Source organism: Henningerozyma blattae, chromosome 1 (assembly GCF_000315915.1).
Source record: "Henningerozyma blattae CBS 6284 chromosome 1, complete genome".
NCBI lineage: Eukaryota > Fungi > Ascomycota > Saccharomycetes > Saccharomycetales > Saccharomycetaceae > Henningerozyma > Henningerozyma blattae.
Window position 1 is genome coordinate 190,133 of NC_020185.1, and position 16,261 is coordinate 206,393.

General features: G+C 31.1%; 5 protein-coding genes and 1 non-coding gene across 6 annotated transcripts; 2 read left to right on the forward strand and 4 right to left on the reverse strand.

Moving 5' to 3' along the window:
* Positions 1-532: 532 nt before the first annotated feature.
* TAG1 (Tag1p) lies at positions 533-2,242 on the reverse strand (the record flags this gene model as incomplete). Its single annotated transcript, XM_004177359.1, has 1 exon — positions 533-2,242. The coding sequence occupies one exon, from the start codon at positions 2,240-2,242 to the stop codon at positions 533-535; it is 1,710 nt and encodes a 569-aa protein (XP_004177407.1).
* A 2,238-nt stretch (positions 2,243-4,480) lies between these two features.
* TBLA0A00885 (uncharacterized protein) lies at positions 4,481-5,089 on the reverse strand (the record flags this gene model as incomplete). The annotated part of the gene is made up of 1 exon (XM_004177360.1): positions 4,481-5,089. The coding sequence occupies one exon, from the start codon at positions 5,087-5,089 to the stop codon at positions 4,481-4,483; it is 609 nt and encodes a 202-aa protein (XP_004177408.1).
* Positions 5,090-6,885: 1,796 nt separating this feature from the next.
* Positions 6,886-8,160, forward strand: PRI1 (DNA primase subunit PRI1; the record flags this gene model as incomplete). The annotated part of the gene is made up of 1 exon (XM_004177361.1): positions 6,886-8,160. The coding sequence occupies one exon, from the start codon at positions 6,886-6,888 to the stop codon at positions 8,158-8,160; it is 1,275 nt and encodes a 424-aa protein (XP_004177409.1).
* Positions 8,161-8,367: 207 nt separating this feature from the next.
* EGH1 (hydrolase) lies at positions 8,368-11,982 on the reverse strand (the record flags this gene model as incomplete). Its single annotated transcript, XM_004177362.1, has 1 exon — positions 8,368-11,982. One exon carries the CDS (start codon positions 11,980-11,982, stop codon positions 8,368-8,370), a length of 3,615 nt encoding a protein of 1,204 aa, XP_004177410.1.
* A 1,055-nt stretch (positions 11,983-13,037) lies between these two features.
* Positions 13,038-13,109, reverse strand: TBLA0Atrna17E. The gene has a single exon. It is a non-coding gene; the product is annotated as a tRNA-Glu (tRNA).
* A 977-nt stretch (positions 13,110-14,086) lies between these two features.
* Positions 14,087-15,511, forward strand: SLG1 (Slg1p; the record flags this gene model as incomplete). The annotated part of the gene is made up of 1 exon (XM_004177363.1): positions 14,087-15,511. One exon carries the CDS (start codon positions 14,087-14,089, stop codon positions 15,509-15,511), a length of 1,425 nt encoding a protein of 474 aa, XP_004177411.1.
* Between the last annotated feature and the right edge of the window lie 750 nt (positions 15,512-16,261).

Below are 16,261 nucleotides of genomic sequence, written 5' to 3' on the forward strand. Positions count from 1 at the left end.
TATATAATAGCATTTGCTAACGCTAGAAAATATCCGTTATATAAGTTGTAATTCTTTGGCAAGTGTAACCAAATAGAAAAACATTTTATTTTTGCTTTTACTGTGCCAATTAATCTTTATTCATCTGTCTATTAAGTAATTCCTAGTCGCTACTCCTTTATTTGATTTCTTTGCTTTAGCAATAAGATTCAAAAGTCCAAAGCATTCTTCACTCTCCAGGTTCAATTAAATAGGTATATTAAATAAGTTTTTTTATTTTTTTACTTATATCCTGTAGCCTCCTAGTCGCATCAAACATTTATAGGAGTCATTTTCTGGAGGCACTTTTTATTTCTTTTTTTTGTATATCAAGCAGTATCATGTATGGAAGCCTTCTCAAATTTTGTGCTCTATAACGTAAATGGCTAAAGTATGGTAAGATTGTGCAAGATATAAGTTATTTTTTTCAAATCACGTACCGATTAATATCATATATTGGCTACTTGTAGCCATACTACTCATTTTTCTCACTACCTTCGCTGTTAGAGGCTTGCTAGGTAATTGTTATATTATTAGCGCATGGTAACCCATATAGCACCACTTCGCCAATTCCATTCCGATTATTTACTTGCATGTCTATCACACCCTCGACAAAAACGTCGTTAGAACCTGAAAATAATAGTTTATTGAGAAACCTGCTAGTTGCAAGTCTGTTTATAATCTCTATATCCCGGCTACCAACATCCATGATCATCTCTAAATAAACTCCACTATCCTGCTTAATAATATTGCTCGCATTGACATGGGTCCACTGTGTGATATTATTATTCATCAAATGGACCCCTTTCATATCATAAATCTTCATTGGTCCACGTACCTTCTCAACCACAATTTCATTCCGGCCCTGATACTCATAGTACTTCAGCTCAACAAGTATTTTGATTTTTCCTACCATGTCAATTCTATTGAACCTGTTTCTAATCTTAAAATCCATAATATTAAACTCCTTAATGATTTCATCTTGATTTATCGTAACATTCTCAATCACTTGTACCTTCCCAATTTCCTTTAAAATCTCATGGAACGGGATCATAATGTCTTTTTGTTCAACGCGTCCCTTGACACTTATTTCATTCGTCTCATTACTTTTAAACAGCTTTTCCATAATCATTGTCAAAGGCGTAGCAACACTCCCTTCAAAACATTTTTTTTTCATTAATTCTTCAGGAAATGGGCCTTTTATTTGTACCTTGTTAGTGAGATTCAAATACTCGTCCGTATTAATCTGAAACTCTTCTACACTATAGTCTACGTTATTTAAATATATTTTGTCTTGGCCGTTGCAATTAGGTAAGAAGAGATCCATCTGAATCTTAGGGACTTTGATCACATTGTCTAATTTCTGAATTATATCACGTATCATGTTCTCTATAAGTATTTGGTATTTAATAAAATAACCGTCCTGAGTACCTCGGATCACGATGTCCTCCACTTGCACATTCTGTGGTATTCCATGCCCTAGCTTCTTCTCTATTATAGAGTTTATGTCGACCTCCAATCCTTTTAATCTACTCAATAGAATACCAAACTTATAAATATCAATATCCAATTCATCTTCAAAAAATATTTCTTCTTTATTAAAGACCATTCGTTTCATTACTTTCAATATCTCTCTCATATTAGGCTTAACTAGTACATCAAACTCTAGTAAATTTTTTTCTTTCCTTAAGTCGATACATACGCGATCTCTGGTTAAGATATTGCCAAGTACACCTCCTGTACCTCCCTTTTCCCAAATTTCAAACTTGTTCAGTCTGAAGCATACCTTTCGTATCACCCTGTCATTCAAATACTTTAACTTATTCACCTGTTCCAACGGCTTATTACACTTGTTATAATCAAGTTCGACTCCACACTTCACATGCAACTCTAAATACTTCCCTTCCTCGTAATCTATACCATTATCATCAATATTTTTCTTCCAGCCCATTAACTTCACGCCTTCCACTTGATACGTAACTATGTCATTTAAATCATCCCCATTTATATCCATCGGGATATATTTACTTTTTAAAAACTCATAACACCATACTATAAGTATGGATAGCATGAAGCACAGCGCAATATTGCGAATCATTGTAAAACGACCCTGTTTTTTCTCCACATCGTGCTGAAAATGTTGATCTCCCTCCAATAGTCGTGTGCTTTCATCCTCTATAGAATTTTCTTCGTCAACAGGGCCAGTACGATCAGTATTATTCATGTTGTTTGATGTTCTCACCCTTCTACTACTTGCTTATATGCTATCTTCGAGGTCATTTTATACATAGATTTTCTCAGCTCATTGGGATTCGGGGTTCTTATACATTCCGAATTATTAATTATTCATCCAAAAAGGGTAATTTAATGAGATCTAGTTCCGTAGTAATTAACAAGCTTAATAAAATACAGTATATTTTGCTCAAATGAAGTTATGTCCGGTCAAATAAGTTTAATACTATTATTTATTTGATCTTATTTCTTCCTAAAAAGCCAATTCTGTAGATATTAATGAAAATAGTTACCAGCAAAATTTGAGAAACTCCGGTATTCCTTCCATTAAATAATTTTACTTGAGAATTGAATAATCTAATAATGCCATTAATAGCGATCCATGGTTTTTCTCTTCTTAATTATAATAATATTTAGTATTTTGTAGTTTGTCCTTTTTACTATCCTGTTAAATTGCAAACGATACTAGTTCATAAAATACCCTATTTAAACAAAACATTATTGGAAGTTAAAAATATATTCTGAAGTTTTTCACCAGTCAATAACAGTTAACATTTCATATTATACTTGTGCATATATTAAATTAGAAGTTGTATAGATAGAATATAAATATATATATACTATGTTCGTTTGGTTTAGCTTAACAAATTCTTATCAAAATCTTCGAGCACCTTACTAAAATTTATGACAGAAATTAGTTATCGTTTCCGGTTATTCAAATGAATTGCTTACTTTAGGATCCATGAACTTATTAAAATTTCTTTGAAGTATACAACATATAGTAATCTGCTTACAATAATTTAGTTTTAAAAGATACCTTTTATGCTTCCTATTAAAACTTCTGAATGAAAAGATCTTAAAAGAACGATAAATAATGCATTTATATGAATTATAAAAACAATTCAGGGTAAAAAAATTGTATTTTTATTAAATAAAAACCAAAAATAACTAAATATGGGTAAGAAAATATTCAAGTGAAACTACCCTTCTAAAATGTGTTGCATTTTCCGTGAATCTAACAGTTGTCAAAATTGAATGTATTCCAAGTCCAAAATCTGTTTTTACTTGATGAATATATCCTTTACGTTTGCCAAATATTCTAAAGGTCGATCTTCTATTACCATTTACATTGATAATTAATTCAGGTATTGTGGTCTTATTACGAGCTTGTAAAATTCTTTGTTGCTTAACTCTTCTTCGACTTTTAATCACTAGGCGTGAAAAACTAGTAACTTGCACAAACAACATTATTGTTATTTTTTAAAAAAAAAAATCAAGGTTAAATTGCATACAATTGTACAATTGTAGCTAATTTATAATAATACTGAGACTCTTGTAGAAAAGTCCTCAAGAAGATTGCTGTATTACTGTTTAGATATTTAAAAACAAAATATCTTAATTGTATCTTAATTTAATTGTACACCTTGAAAAAAAAAAATCTTCTTGAATTACTTTTGTTATGTAATTTTTGAACTATTTTTGTTTGATTAGTATTACTTCGTAATAAAAAAAATAAGGTGAAAAAAAAACCTTCTCCATATTTCTACTTCTACCTCCAAAGAAAAAAAACTAAAAAAACGTAAACATAGCACTTAAAAAGAATAAGGTTGTTAAGAAGCTTAAGCTCTATATTTTTTGGGATTTGGAATTAATGGATGATATAATGAAAAGATAGCCACTGAATGGTGTACATTTTGTGTCACTAAAAACCATTCATTTTGAAAAATGTAATTAGTATAGAAAATCAAAAAAAGAAAAAAAATAAAATAAAAAATAACAAAAATATAGTAATAACAATAATAGATTAATATAGATTATAGATTGTATTAAAATTACTATCCCTAAATCATGGTATATTTTTGCTGGAATATGATTATATCATTTTCTATTAAGTTGTAAAAGACTTTTTTAGTACGTGACTTATTATTTAAAACGTGTTTTTCTTATTATATCGAAAAACACTATTTAAGAAATATATTCATTTTAGTTATAGTATTTACTATATATTTCTAAAAAAAGCAATCGTCTTTACATCTTAAACACTGTATAACAATGTCTAACGCTCTTGAATCCCAATAATTTTGTCTCCCTAATATACTAGCATTTTCATAAAATTTTTATACCACTAAATATTTGAGCATTTTCTTTCGCATCTACTACGAGAATTTTAGTAGCAATTTTTTTAACCGTCAAATAATTACGTTGTTATAAATTTAATTATCAAGCAAATTCATGGAAGCATCCCTAACTGAGGTTTAATATTGTTATTACTATAATCTTCTTCCTCTTCCTCTTCTTCTTCTTTTTCCAGATTTTTTTCAAGGTCAATATTTGATTTAATTTCAACCTCTGATTCAGTAGAGTTTGTGGTATCCTTATCTTGATTATGATTATGGCATTCTGTATCAATAAGCGTTGAAGTATCTGAAAAATTAATTATAGTCATTGTTGAGGATGAAGAATTAACGGAATAGGCATCTGAATAATTAGCTAATTCTTCAATATTATACCTTTCTGGAGAAGAATTAAAATTAGGATTTAAGCTGAAACTAAAGTTACTGGGAAAGTAATTCAAATAGTTATAAGTACTGCTTATACTGGCTTCATTAGTATTATTAAAATTATTGTATTGAATACTATATACACTACGTACAGTGGTACGCCCACTAGAAGACTGGTCTTTAGAGGTGGTGATACCATAAATAGTTTGCCTTCTTTTACTGCCTTTAAATCTATTTTGAGGAATGAAGTTGTCAGCTCCTTCAAAATTTTCAATATTCTTATAATTAAAAATATCACAGTTGTCATTGAAGTTTGGAAACTTCATGTTCTTTTGCATAATAATATAATTTCTTTGTTGATAAATGAATAGTTGTGGATAGCTTATGGTAGTTATTTTAGACAAAAAAAAACTTTTTTCAATGGTCCAAGAATTGGTAACTATACCTCAATGTTTCTAAGTATTATTTTACTCTTCTTTTCTTCAAAAACTTAGAGTATTGATTTTTAATATAGCTCCTATCATTTTCAAGGCACCACCATAATATAATTATTTTTCAGCTCATAGCAAGGATAATTAGTTGTTGTTTTTTTGTCTTATATTATTACTCCTAGAAATACTTCTAGTTGTTATTCTAATATATAATATCTTCGTGATTCTTTAGCCTTCCTTAACCTTGATTCTATACCTTATATTTTAATTTGGCCGCTTGCTTTTACTTCATTTACTGACATGCGACAAGTCCAAAAATACGAATGTTTTTACACTTACTCAAAATGAAGTATATATATATATAAATCAGCTGAAATATACACAATAAAATTTTTGTATTATACTTGTTATTAGTTTATTTTCCTTTATCTTTTCTAAAAAATTCAGTGTAGCAAGTTATATATTTATAATATTTCTAGATGAGTAAAACTATCAATAGTAACCACAAGGAAATATCAACCTAATGCATAGCAATCTATTTTGATACAAGATAAGTTTGATTTGAAATGAAGTACTTTAGGGTATTTGTCAACAGATTCTAAAAGAGCAAGATTTCTTCGTATAAACTTCGCAATTTCTATATTTATCTTGATTTGTTTCTTAATAATAGTAGTATTTCGAATTTTATATATGGCAACTTTTTTCATTTGAAAAGAACGCTTTGTATTTGAAATTTAGAAGAAAAGCCCTGTAGCGAAGCTAGTAATATGTATATAATTGTAAAATTGATTATTTTCTTTCTTCTTTTATCTTTTATTGTGTCTCACAAAAACTTAACGAAGTTACAACGAATTAAGAAGTAGAATTTAAAGTATGTAGACAATTTGCTATAAATATAATTGGAGAAATATCTTTTGATAACAATAAGTTATGTTCATCATTTATATTGAAAAAAAAAGCGTATTATACTGTCTTAAGATAGATAGGACTTGCAAATCAAAATTTAATAATTGACGGCAACAAAAAAATACATGCAGTTAGTAATGATAGCTTGAAATAATGGACATAAATACAGCAACTTAAGACGGTAAGGAACGGTAGGCCTAAGAAAAGTTCCCAAGTAGAACTACGAATAAGAATGAAATCAGATGCAAATTCCTAGGCGTACCTTGCATTGAAAGTTATAATTAAAAATCTACATTCAATATTATATATATATTTAAATTTATCCTTCTAGTTTAGTGATGTGGGAATAGCTAGTCAAATAAACATTTGAATTTTTTTTCTTCCATACAAATTCGATACGGAATTTAAGTGAATTTCCCTGAAAACTTGAATTACATGTTTCCAAGGCATTTTTAATTCGAAAATTAAATTAAATTTTTTATTTTGGAATTGGTCTTTATGTACTTCTTGGAGTATATGTCCAATTTACTGTTCTTCTATTATATAATCTCAGTCAATGCATCGCACATTTTTTAATTATTCAATTTGGCGTCATTTTTACAGTACGCGTAAACTTATTATAGCCGGATTTTAATTTGATGATTTAAATATTTCATCGATAGGTTTGATGAATAAAAAAAAAGACTGAGAAAGAAGCAAGTATATTAGCTATATATTTGCGTATAGTCTAACCTTGGATTACTACATACGAACTTTTATTGTTAATTTATAAGAAGTAGATTATTAAATTATTTTCAATGACTGATACCGCAAAGCTATCAGAATCTACAATTCAAAAAAATGCTACAGAAACTGCATCAGTGTCAAAAAGCTCAATTCCAAGTTCTTCAGATATGCAATATTACTATCAATTCCTTTTTCCTTTTAATACTATATTTTCATGGTTAAACCATGGCGATAAACCAGGAAGAGATATCGAAAATAGAGAATTTGCAATGGCATTTAGATCTGGTGCTTACAAAAGATATAATTCATTTAGTTCTGTACAGGAATTTAAAACTCAAATTGAAAGAGCAAATCCTGATAGATTTGAAATTGGAGCAATCTACAATAAGCCACCTAAAAATAGAGACACAATTTTGAATTCAGATATGAAACCATTAGAAAAAGAATTAGTATTTGATATTGATATGGATGATTATGATACTTATAGAACGTGTTGTAATGGGGCACAGGTTTGTGATAGATGTTGGAGATTTATAAAACTGGCTATGATTGTCATGGAAGTTACCTTAAAGGAGGATTTTGGCTTCAATTCTTTTATATGGGTATTCTCAGGTAGACGTGGTGCCCATTGCTGGGTTAGTGATAAGCGTGCGCGTTTATTAAATGATCAACAAAGAAGGTCCATTTTAGACTATGTAAACGTTGTTAAAGACCGTAGTGCTGAAAAGAGGCTTTTATTAAGAAGGCCGTATCATCCTCATCTGCTACGTTCTTTAAATCTATTAAAGCCTTATTTCGTAGAAATTATCCTAGAAGAGCAAAACTGTTGGGAGGATGATACCCATGCATTTGAAACGCTTTTACCATGCTTACATGATAAGCAATTAATTGAATCACTTACAAAGTATTGGAAAGAAAATCCAAATAGATCAAGCAAAGATAAATGGTCAGATATAGATTCAATAACACGTAAACTCACTACATCTTTTAAGTCTGCTAGAAAACAAGATTTTATTAATAGAGTTCGCGATAGTAAGGAGGATATCATCTTACAAACATTATATCCAAAATTAGATATTGAAGTTACAAAACAAACGATCCATTTATTAAAATCACCTTTTTGTATACATCCAGCTACTGGTAATGTTTGTGTACCCATTACAGATAGCTTTACGCCGGAGTTGGCACCTAAATTGATTAATATTCAACATGAAATGGAAGACAATGGTAATAATATCGACAAGACTTCACTAAAACCATACATTGATATATTTAGTGAATATGTGAATGAACTTATGGCATCAGAAGAGAATAATTCATTAAAAAGAGAGCGCGAAGAAGATTAGCTATTCTTAATACTGTAACTCAATGAACAGGCTGTAAAACATTGTTTTTATGGCATTTTTGGTTATTGTTTTTAGACGCTTATTGAATAAGCAAAAAATCTGTTTTTCTTTCAAAAAAGAAAAAATAAGAAAAAGTACGTACTTCATATAAGATATACAAAATTAAATAGTATCTCAAAGGCAGCTTAAGCATCATATATATTCTGCTCACATCACAGTACAGTTAGTGTTACTGGAACTTGGAAGATCCTTAAAAAGTACGCTAACCCTGATGGTTTGTAAACCTTTGTAATGATACCATTTTAAAATCTGGTAAGTGGGATCGTAACTGAAATATCCTGGGGCTTGAATCATCATATCTTCATACGGAAAATGATATTTTGGCAAGTATATATAGGTTGGTGATTGTCTAGAAACAAGTTCTTTGGATGGCGCAGGAGCATGAAGAATGGATATACTTGGAGTGCTTACACCAGACATTAGTGATCCCTTAGACTGACTCCTAGAAGGTGTTCGTGAGAGCGGAGTAGGAGATCTGGAGAAAGGTAGTGGATTTGCTTTTATATCCTCTGACCCACATATTTCCAAAACATAAGTTTTAGTTAATAAATCAAACTCTGCATACTTGAAGGACCCATGAATCTTTATAACAAAAGGCCTTAAGATAGCATCCAAGGCGCGAAACCCTACCAAGTCCACATCTTTCACTTTATTGCATGGAGGATATTTTAGCCCCAATCTATGATCTACAGGAATACTGTTGGATTTTATTGTTGAAATATTAGGCTTATCCATAATAGATGCTACGGAATTAGCTGATAAGGAAACTGTACTTTCGTCATGAGTTGTATGACTTAATTCAGTGGTTTCCTGATTTTGTACTTTCCCTTCTAATTGCTCCTTTTTTTCATCAGCGGCGGCTACAGCTGTCCAAATATTTACACCATCTGGTTTCTTAGAGGTTGTAGCTGATGTATTAGCTTCTTTAGCTAGATTATTGGCATCCAATACCATACCCGTATCTTTCTTTTGAGCATCTCCCTGTAGGTTTAACTCTTTATCTTTTATTAATTGTTTATCATTTTTCAAAAATTTGTCATTCTTTGATTTTTTATCATTCATTGGGCCTTTACTTTCTTTTGTTTGTTTATGATTTTCAGGGCTTTCTAGTGATTTATTTTTTGTGGGTTTAGTAGCTGCCTTAATATGTGATTTTCTTTCTTGATTAGCTTTAGCCTTCTCAATGGCTTTTTGAATTTCATTAGGTATATTTGCAGGATTCGTTTTTTTCTTTTGATTATCAGGAAATAAATTTAATACTGGAGATTTTTCTGAATAATGAGCTACAATTTCTCTTGTATCTCGCTTAGTAGCATATTTTGGAAATTCTGAAACCTTTTGAGGTACTGTATCTCTGTGATGGATAATACCCTTAGATGTGGGATGAGATTTAGAACGAATACGGGTTACCGGTCTTTTGGGCATACCTGGTGGAATAGGTGTTGAGCCTGTTTTCAATATGGTAGCAGAATGTGAGCGAGTTTTATAAGGCCTTACTTGTAATAAAGATGGTTCTTCACTTTGGATGCTAGAAATATGCTTACTATTTATCCTATCAAACGCCTCAATAGATTCTTTCAAAGTTGACTCTCTTTTAAGCTCTTCTTTACCTTCGTTAATTAACGTGCGTGATTCGACTTCTTTGGCTGCTTCTTTATTATCTAGAAAAGAGTTGGGATTATTTAATTTGGATGGTTTTATGTTTTTTGTTTCTTCTGAAACATTAGTTGTGGTACTTAAAGGAGTAGGTACACTCTGAACATCAGTATTGCTAGCTGTTGTTGTACCAGTTGTAGGAGTTGATGTGACAGCAGATGGGCGTTTATTAGGAAGCGGGGCATTTTCTTCTCTTTTTAACCTTGCCTTTTGCTCAGCTTTCTGATAAGCGATTAATTTCTGTTGTCTTTTCTTTTCATTTTTCAATTCCTGTTTTGTTTTTGGTACAGTTTTTAAAATTTTTTCATATTTTGATTTATTCTTAACATCATCATTTGACCAAATTGAGAAATCTTCATTATTCCAATTATCACCCCATTCGTGGGAATTTTCTGCGCAATAGCACCATAAACAATAAGATAGGTTGCTACCTTCTAAAGCATAATGAATTGCATCTAATGCTGCCGTTTGAGAAGCATACTTACCATCTTCATAAGCTTGTTTATTATCCATATCCATTGGCATACCTGTTTCAGTGAAAATTACAGGAACGCCTGGTCCTAAATGCTCTTTTGCCTCCAGGAACATTTCTCTTAATTGTTTTCTAATCGATTTTCTAATGTTTGCTTCACCTAATACTAAACTAAATGCAGGATTTGAGTATTTCCCACGTACAATACCAAAAGTGTCTACGTTATAACGTGTATTCCAAGTTTTGAACATTAAAGACATACCATCATAAAAATGGCAAGCTAAAATGATTTTACCATCCATTAATTTTGTATTATCTTTCAATTTTGGTGGTTCCTTCATTACTGGTGGTTGCAAGATAATAAAGCTCCATTCATCTATAGCTCTGAATTGTTCATGTATACGCTGATAGTAATCTATGAAGTGGTGGTTAATAAAATATTTTTCATCAATGATGATAGAGGAATCTTTTGGATCCTTAACAAAATAATCAGGAAGCAAAATAGTCCCAGAGCCATCATCATTTAACTTCCAAACATCATGCATTCTCCAAATACACATATCTGGCTCCCAACCTGGACCTCTTTGCCAGCCCATTGCTTTATCTATTTCGAATCGTTCATCTTCTGATAGCCAAGCTTTGGAACCCTTCGGGTCTACTATTTTTGTTTTATTCTTTGCAGGACCAAAGACAGATATTTCATATTTATCCACTGTACATGAATTTCCTTCACCCAGAAGGAAGCTTTGAAGAGCACTTGGGGTGGAATCCAATTTCAAATCTCTATCCTTTGGAACTATATTCAAATATTTTTCACCCAAATATCCTTTACTTGGTTCATTCATCGTTTCCAGTCCAATTAAGCAATTATCAGTGAACAGCTCAGGTGCCTGCTCTTTAATTCTTAAATAAAAAGTTAAGATAGCATTTAAGAAGGTTTGTTGCAAATAGTCTTGGATATTCATATCATTAATAATACATTTAGGGGCAAATTGTTTCCCTGCGAAAAACAATGTGAACATTGTTTGACAGGCCAATCTTGTATAGTTTGTTGGCCATAACATCTTGGGGAATCTCTTATTCGAGAATTCTTTTTTAGTCTTTGGATCAATATAATGATTATGTAAAATAGCAGCTTCAGTTTCTTGGAACCTTGTAGGTTGAAACCCTGCAGCATATAACGTCCAAAGAGGAGCTCCCGACCCACCTGTGAATCTAGACCAAACGTCTTGGTGTGGGTCTAAGAATATGTAGATACCACCGATCTTATTTATTTTCTTCATCAAACTGATGGCATAATCCATATATTTGTAATCATAAACACCTGGACCTTCATGTTCCAAAGCTTCCCAAGTGAAAGGATATCTTATCACGTTATAACCTAATGATTTCAATCTATTTATATGGGAAGAAGTTTCATGAAGGGGAAAAGGATGGTTTACAAAGGAGATATTATCAAAGGCATTTGAGAAAAATGTATTCTCGTCACCTATAAGGGAATGAGAGTTTGTATTTTTGGGATAAGTTGGGTTTTTAATAGAAGAATCAAAATTGATGCCTCTTAGAATGACTATATTACCGTTATTATCACGAAATTGTCCATCTTCAGTTAACAATAACCTTTCACAGGGCATTTTTAATATATATTTTTAATATTTTACAGTGTAATTGAATACGTCTCTGGATTTAAAAAAAAATAAAGTATGTAAATAAGTCTTCTGAAATAATGCAATTGAAATTGATGGTTATACTTCTTTTTTTTGAAATTACAAAGCACTATTTGTTATTTAAAAGAGAAGTTATGAAAAGGTTTCGAAATGCTATAACTCTATCTAATAGTAAATTTGAGAGTACTTTAAAAATAAAACCCCGGATCAAGTAATTGAAATATGTTTTTTCGAATAACACAAAGTAGTTATTATTAATGGGAATTAAAGATCATTCAATTGACTTTCTGGTTTCTTTGATTTTTTTTGTATCTGTAAGAAATTCTCCTCCTATAATGCTAATAGTGGTGAGACATCAACATCGTCATTTTTGTCATCATCCTCATCATCATCACATTCTCTCTCCTTGCTCATCCCTTCGTATATTGTAATTTACTATTGCCTGTATAATTTAGGGATGAAATTTCAAAGAAAATTGAAAAAACAAAAAGTATTACACTCTAAAAGGGAAATGATCACGTGGTATAGAACCAATAACTCAAGTATCATGTGATATAGGCGGACTGAGTCAATAACACCAAGCTGATTAAATAAAAGTCCATCCTAGCATTATTATGATTTTCTAAAAATTAAAAATTTTTTCAAAAAATGTGGGGATCATGGACGGATTACCAAGTCATCGCATGGGCTTGAGGTAATTACGTGACTTGTGGAGCGCACTGTAACCAGTGGTTATAAATGTATTAGCTACGTGTCTTTATTAAAAGAATACAAGGGGCTATAGCCTAGGTGTCTACTTACCATAGTAGTGGACGAACGGTTGCAAAGAGGAACAACAAACAATTGATTAACTAGTGAAGTAAATAGACCAATAGTTATATACCGGATCAATAAGAAGTTATTGATCATTACATCCTAATAAGTTATACGCCGGGTAACAGTTTATACCCGCTAAACCTAATATTCACTGTAGTAAACCCTACAAAAAAAATTAAAATTATTACAGTTGCAAAAAATAATCGCTCCGATACGGGGAGTCGAACCCCGGTCTCCACGGTGAAAGCGTGATGTGATAGCCGTTACACTATATCGGATTATCATTTAATGATTTTCTGAGTTAGAGTCGCCTTTTTCTTCATTATTTATACTTTAAATTTTGTGTCTGAAAATTTCCCGTCTTTGCCGTTTTTGATCAAAAACCCCCAAAAACGTCATTGACCAAAACGGAAATGAGGAGCGAAAATCAAGGACCGAAAGAAGAAACGGGTGAGTGTCAGCGGACCCAAAAAGGAAAACCACAGCATAAGAGCGCCCACAGACTACCATAAAATTTCCTTTTCCAGTAATAGCAGGAGCGAAAAATATTGAAGCGACATGTCCTCATTAGGCTATTTTTGGCAACGAAATGACCCGGGTTTCCAATTTGGGCGATAGCGTGTGGATAGCAATAATGGAACCACTGACTAGCGAAAGTTGACTACGTAACATATTCTATTTTGATTCGAGCAAAAATTCTTGACTACTAACTAAACTCTAGACTTGTTTTGATTATTCGATTTTTTTTATTTTTTATTTTTCATTTTTCATTTTGTATTTTATATTTTATAATTATTGTTTTTTTATTTTTTTTCCATCTTTACAATTGTTATTTATAACATTTTTTCAATATTGTATATTTTTAGTACTACCAGTTATTTCTTTTGGGTTTGACAGTCTGTTTGTTTGGTAATTTTTATGATCAAATTATCCATTCAATTTACTTAATTAATTAAATTAATTGACCGTGTTTGTGATATATTTCGAGATTTTGACTTTTCAATTTAACCACTTTTCAATTTAAAAGCCCTCTTTCTATTTGTAGCTTTATTTATCATTTCGTTCTATAACCGTTAGCAACTTCATACTTTTCTTACGTTTTTAAACTCTCCTTTATATTGTATTCTATTATATTAGGAGCTGGTTATACTATATTAAAAAAAAATAAACTCCATCTAAATTACCTCGAGAAAAGTACTGTATTATATTATCACAACACACATATACATAGACATAGACGCAATCACATCTAAGCATGAAACCGTTAACAGCACTGCTACTCTCACTCCCATTAGTTGTTCAAATAGACTGTTACAATTATTTGAACTGTTATAGTTCATTACCCTCATCTTTTGTATCGATGGGAACAAACCAGTATCAATCAAGTTCAGCATGTAATAGTTTATGTACCTCAAAGAATTATAATTATTTCGCATTGTTCAACCATAACGAATGTTTTTGTTCGAATGAATGGAATTCCAACGGGTTAACCACTTCCAATAGTTGTAATTCTTATTGTTTTGGTTATGATAAAGAAATGTGTGGTGGGGAGAATTCTTATGGCGTTTATAAGATGGATGTTCAAAACACTAATGCGAATACAAATACAAATACAAATACAAATACAAATACAAATACAAATACAAATACAAATACAAATACAAATACAAATACAAATACAAATACAAATACAAATACAAATACAAATACAAATACAAATACAAATACAAACACAAACACAAACACAAACAGAAACACTCAAAACACAAGTCCAAGCACAAATACAAATACAAACACTCAAAGCACAAGTCCAAGCACGAGTCCAAGCACAACTTCAAATACAAACATGGCAGCTACCACAATTATAAATGTAGTAACCACTAATGAAGAAAATGTTGCCTCTACTTCTAACGTTCTAACTGCCTCTTCAGCAAATTCTAATAGTGGATCGTATCAATATACAACATCAGTGGATAAAACCACGGCAATCATATACTCCACTGCCTTCTTAACAGATAGTGGTTCAACCTTATTTGTCACAAACACAATTACAAAAAGTGCACAAGCTACTCAAACAGTCATTTCACCAAACTCAAACGGTACAAACTCTACTAATGGTACCTTATCGAATAATGGTAAAAATAGTAATAAATCGAAAAAACATGTTAATGTTGGAGCCATTGTAGGTGGTGTAGTTGGGGGTGTAGGTGGTGCTATTGTTATCTCCATCATAGCATTATTCCTAATAAGAACAAGAAATAAGCGTAAGGAACAAGAAAGAATGGAATTGGAATATCAAGAAGCTATTAAACCAGTCGATTATGATTATGATACAACCATATTTAACACCACAAATAATAACCTCAATAATAACAACCGTGGTGATAACGTCATACCAGATAATAATAATAATGATTTCAATGATCCAACTTCTCATTCCCCAAATAATAAAGAGCAATTCTATTATAACACTTCATCATTATCATCAAATACAAATGATAATAGTATAAATGGCGGTATGAACCAGAGAATCTCCAACTCAAGTTACGATAACATCGTGGTTCCTCCATCTACCAATCCATTCGATGATTCAAGGAGAATCAGTAATGGTTCCATCATCGATTCTACAAATAAGAATAATCATAAGGTATTAACCGTCGTTAATCCTGATGAAGACTAGAAATATTTATACCAGTTCCACTACTACTACCACCATCATGACATACAATTAAAATCTCCATGAATCATACATGCTATTTTATGCTTGTTTGTTTTTTTTCTTTTACTTATTTATTATTTTTTTTTAAGAACCTCATTCGTCATTTCATCCACGACTTTTGCACAACCTAATAGACATGGCATTTCATTCAGACTTTCCCTCTTTTATTTTTTTTCTTTTCATATGACATAAGGCACAGGCACACATTCAAGTATGTTCTGTGTATAGCACACCACTATGATATATACATATATTGTTATAGTTTTCTTTCTCTTTTTCTGCCAATTTTCTCTCCTTTTCTATTTCCTTTTTTTCTTTATAATTACCACTAAACAAATACCAACCTATATAATATTCGATAATAATCATTTGTCTTTACATTCACTTTCTACTTCTCTTGTTATTAATCCTTCTATTTGTGTCCAAGAAGGCAACAAGGCACGTGGGGAATTGTGACACCTCGCACGTGATCGAGCATTTGGAACGAAGAGAATGAGAATGGATTTGGAATTCCCGGCTAGTCCGGTCAGAGAGAAACTAAGAATAAAGACTTTCTCAATTTTAATAGCTTTTACCTAACTTTTTAAAAAACCTATTAGTTAAGAATAGAAAGATTTACATAGACTAGATATAACAATATTTAGAAATTGTCAGATCTTTGTGAGATCATTTGAAATTATTTAAAAAAAAGAGAAGTTTTTATTATTTCCA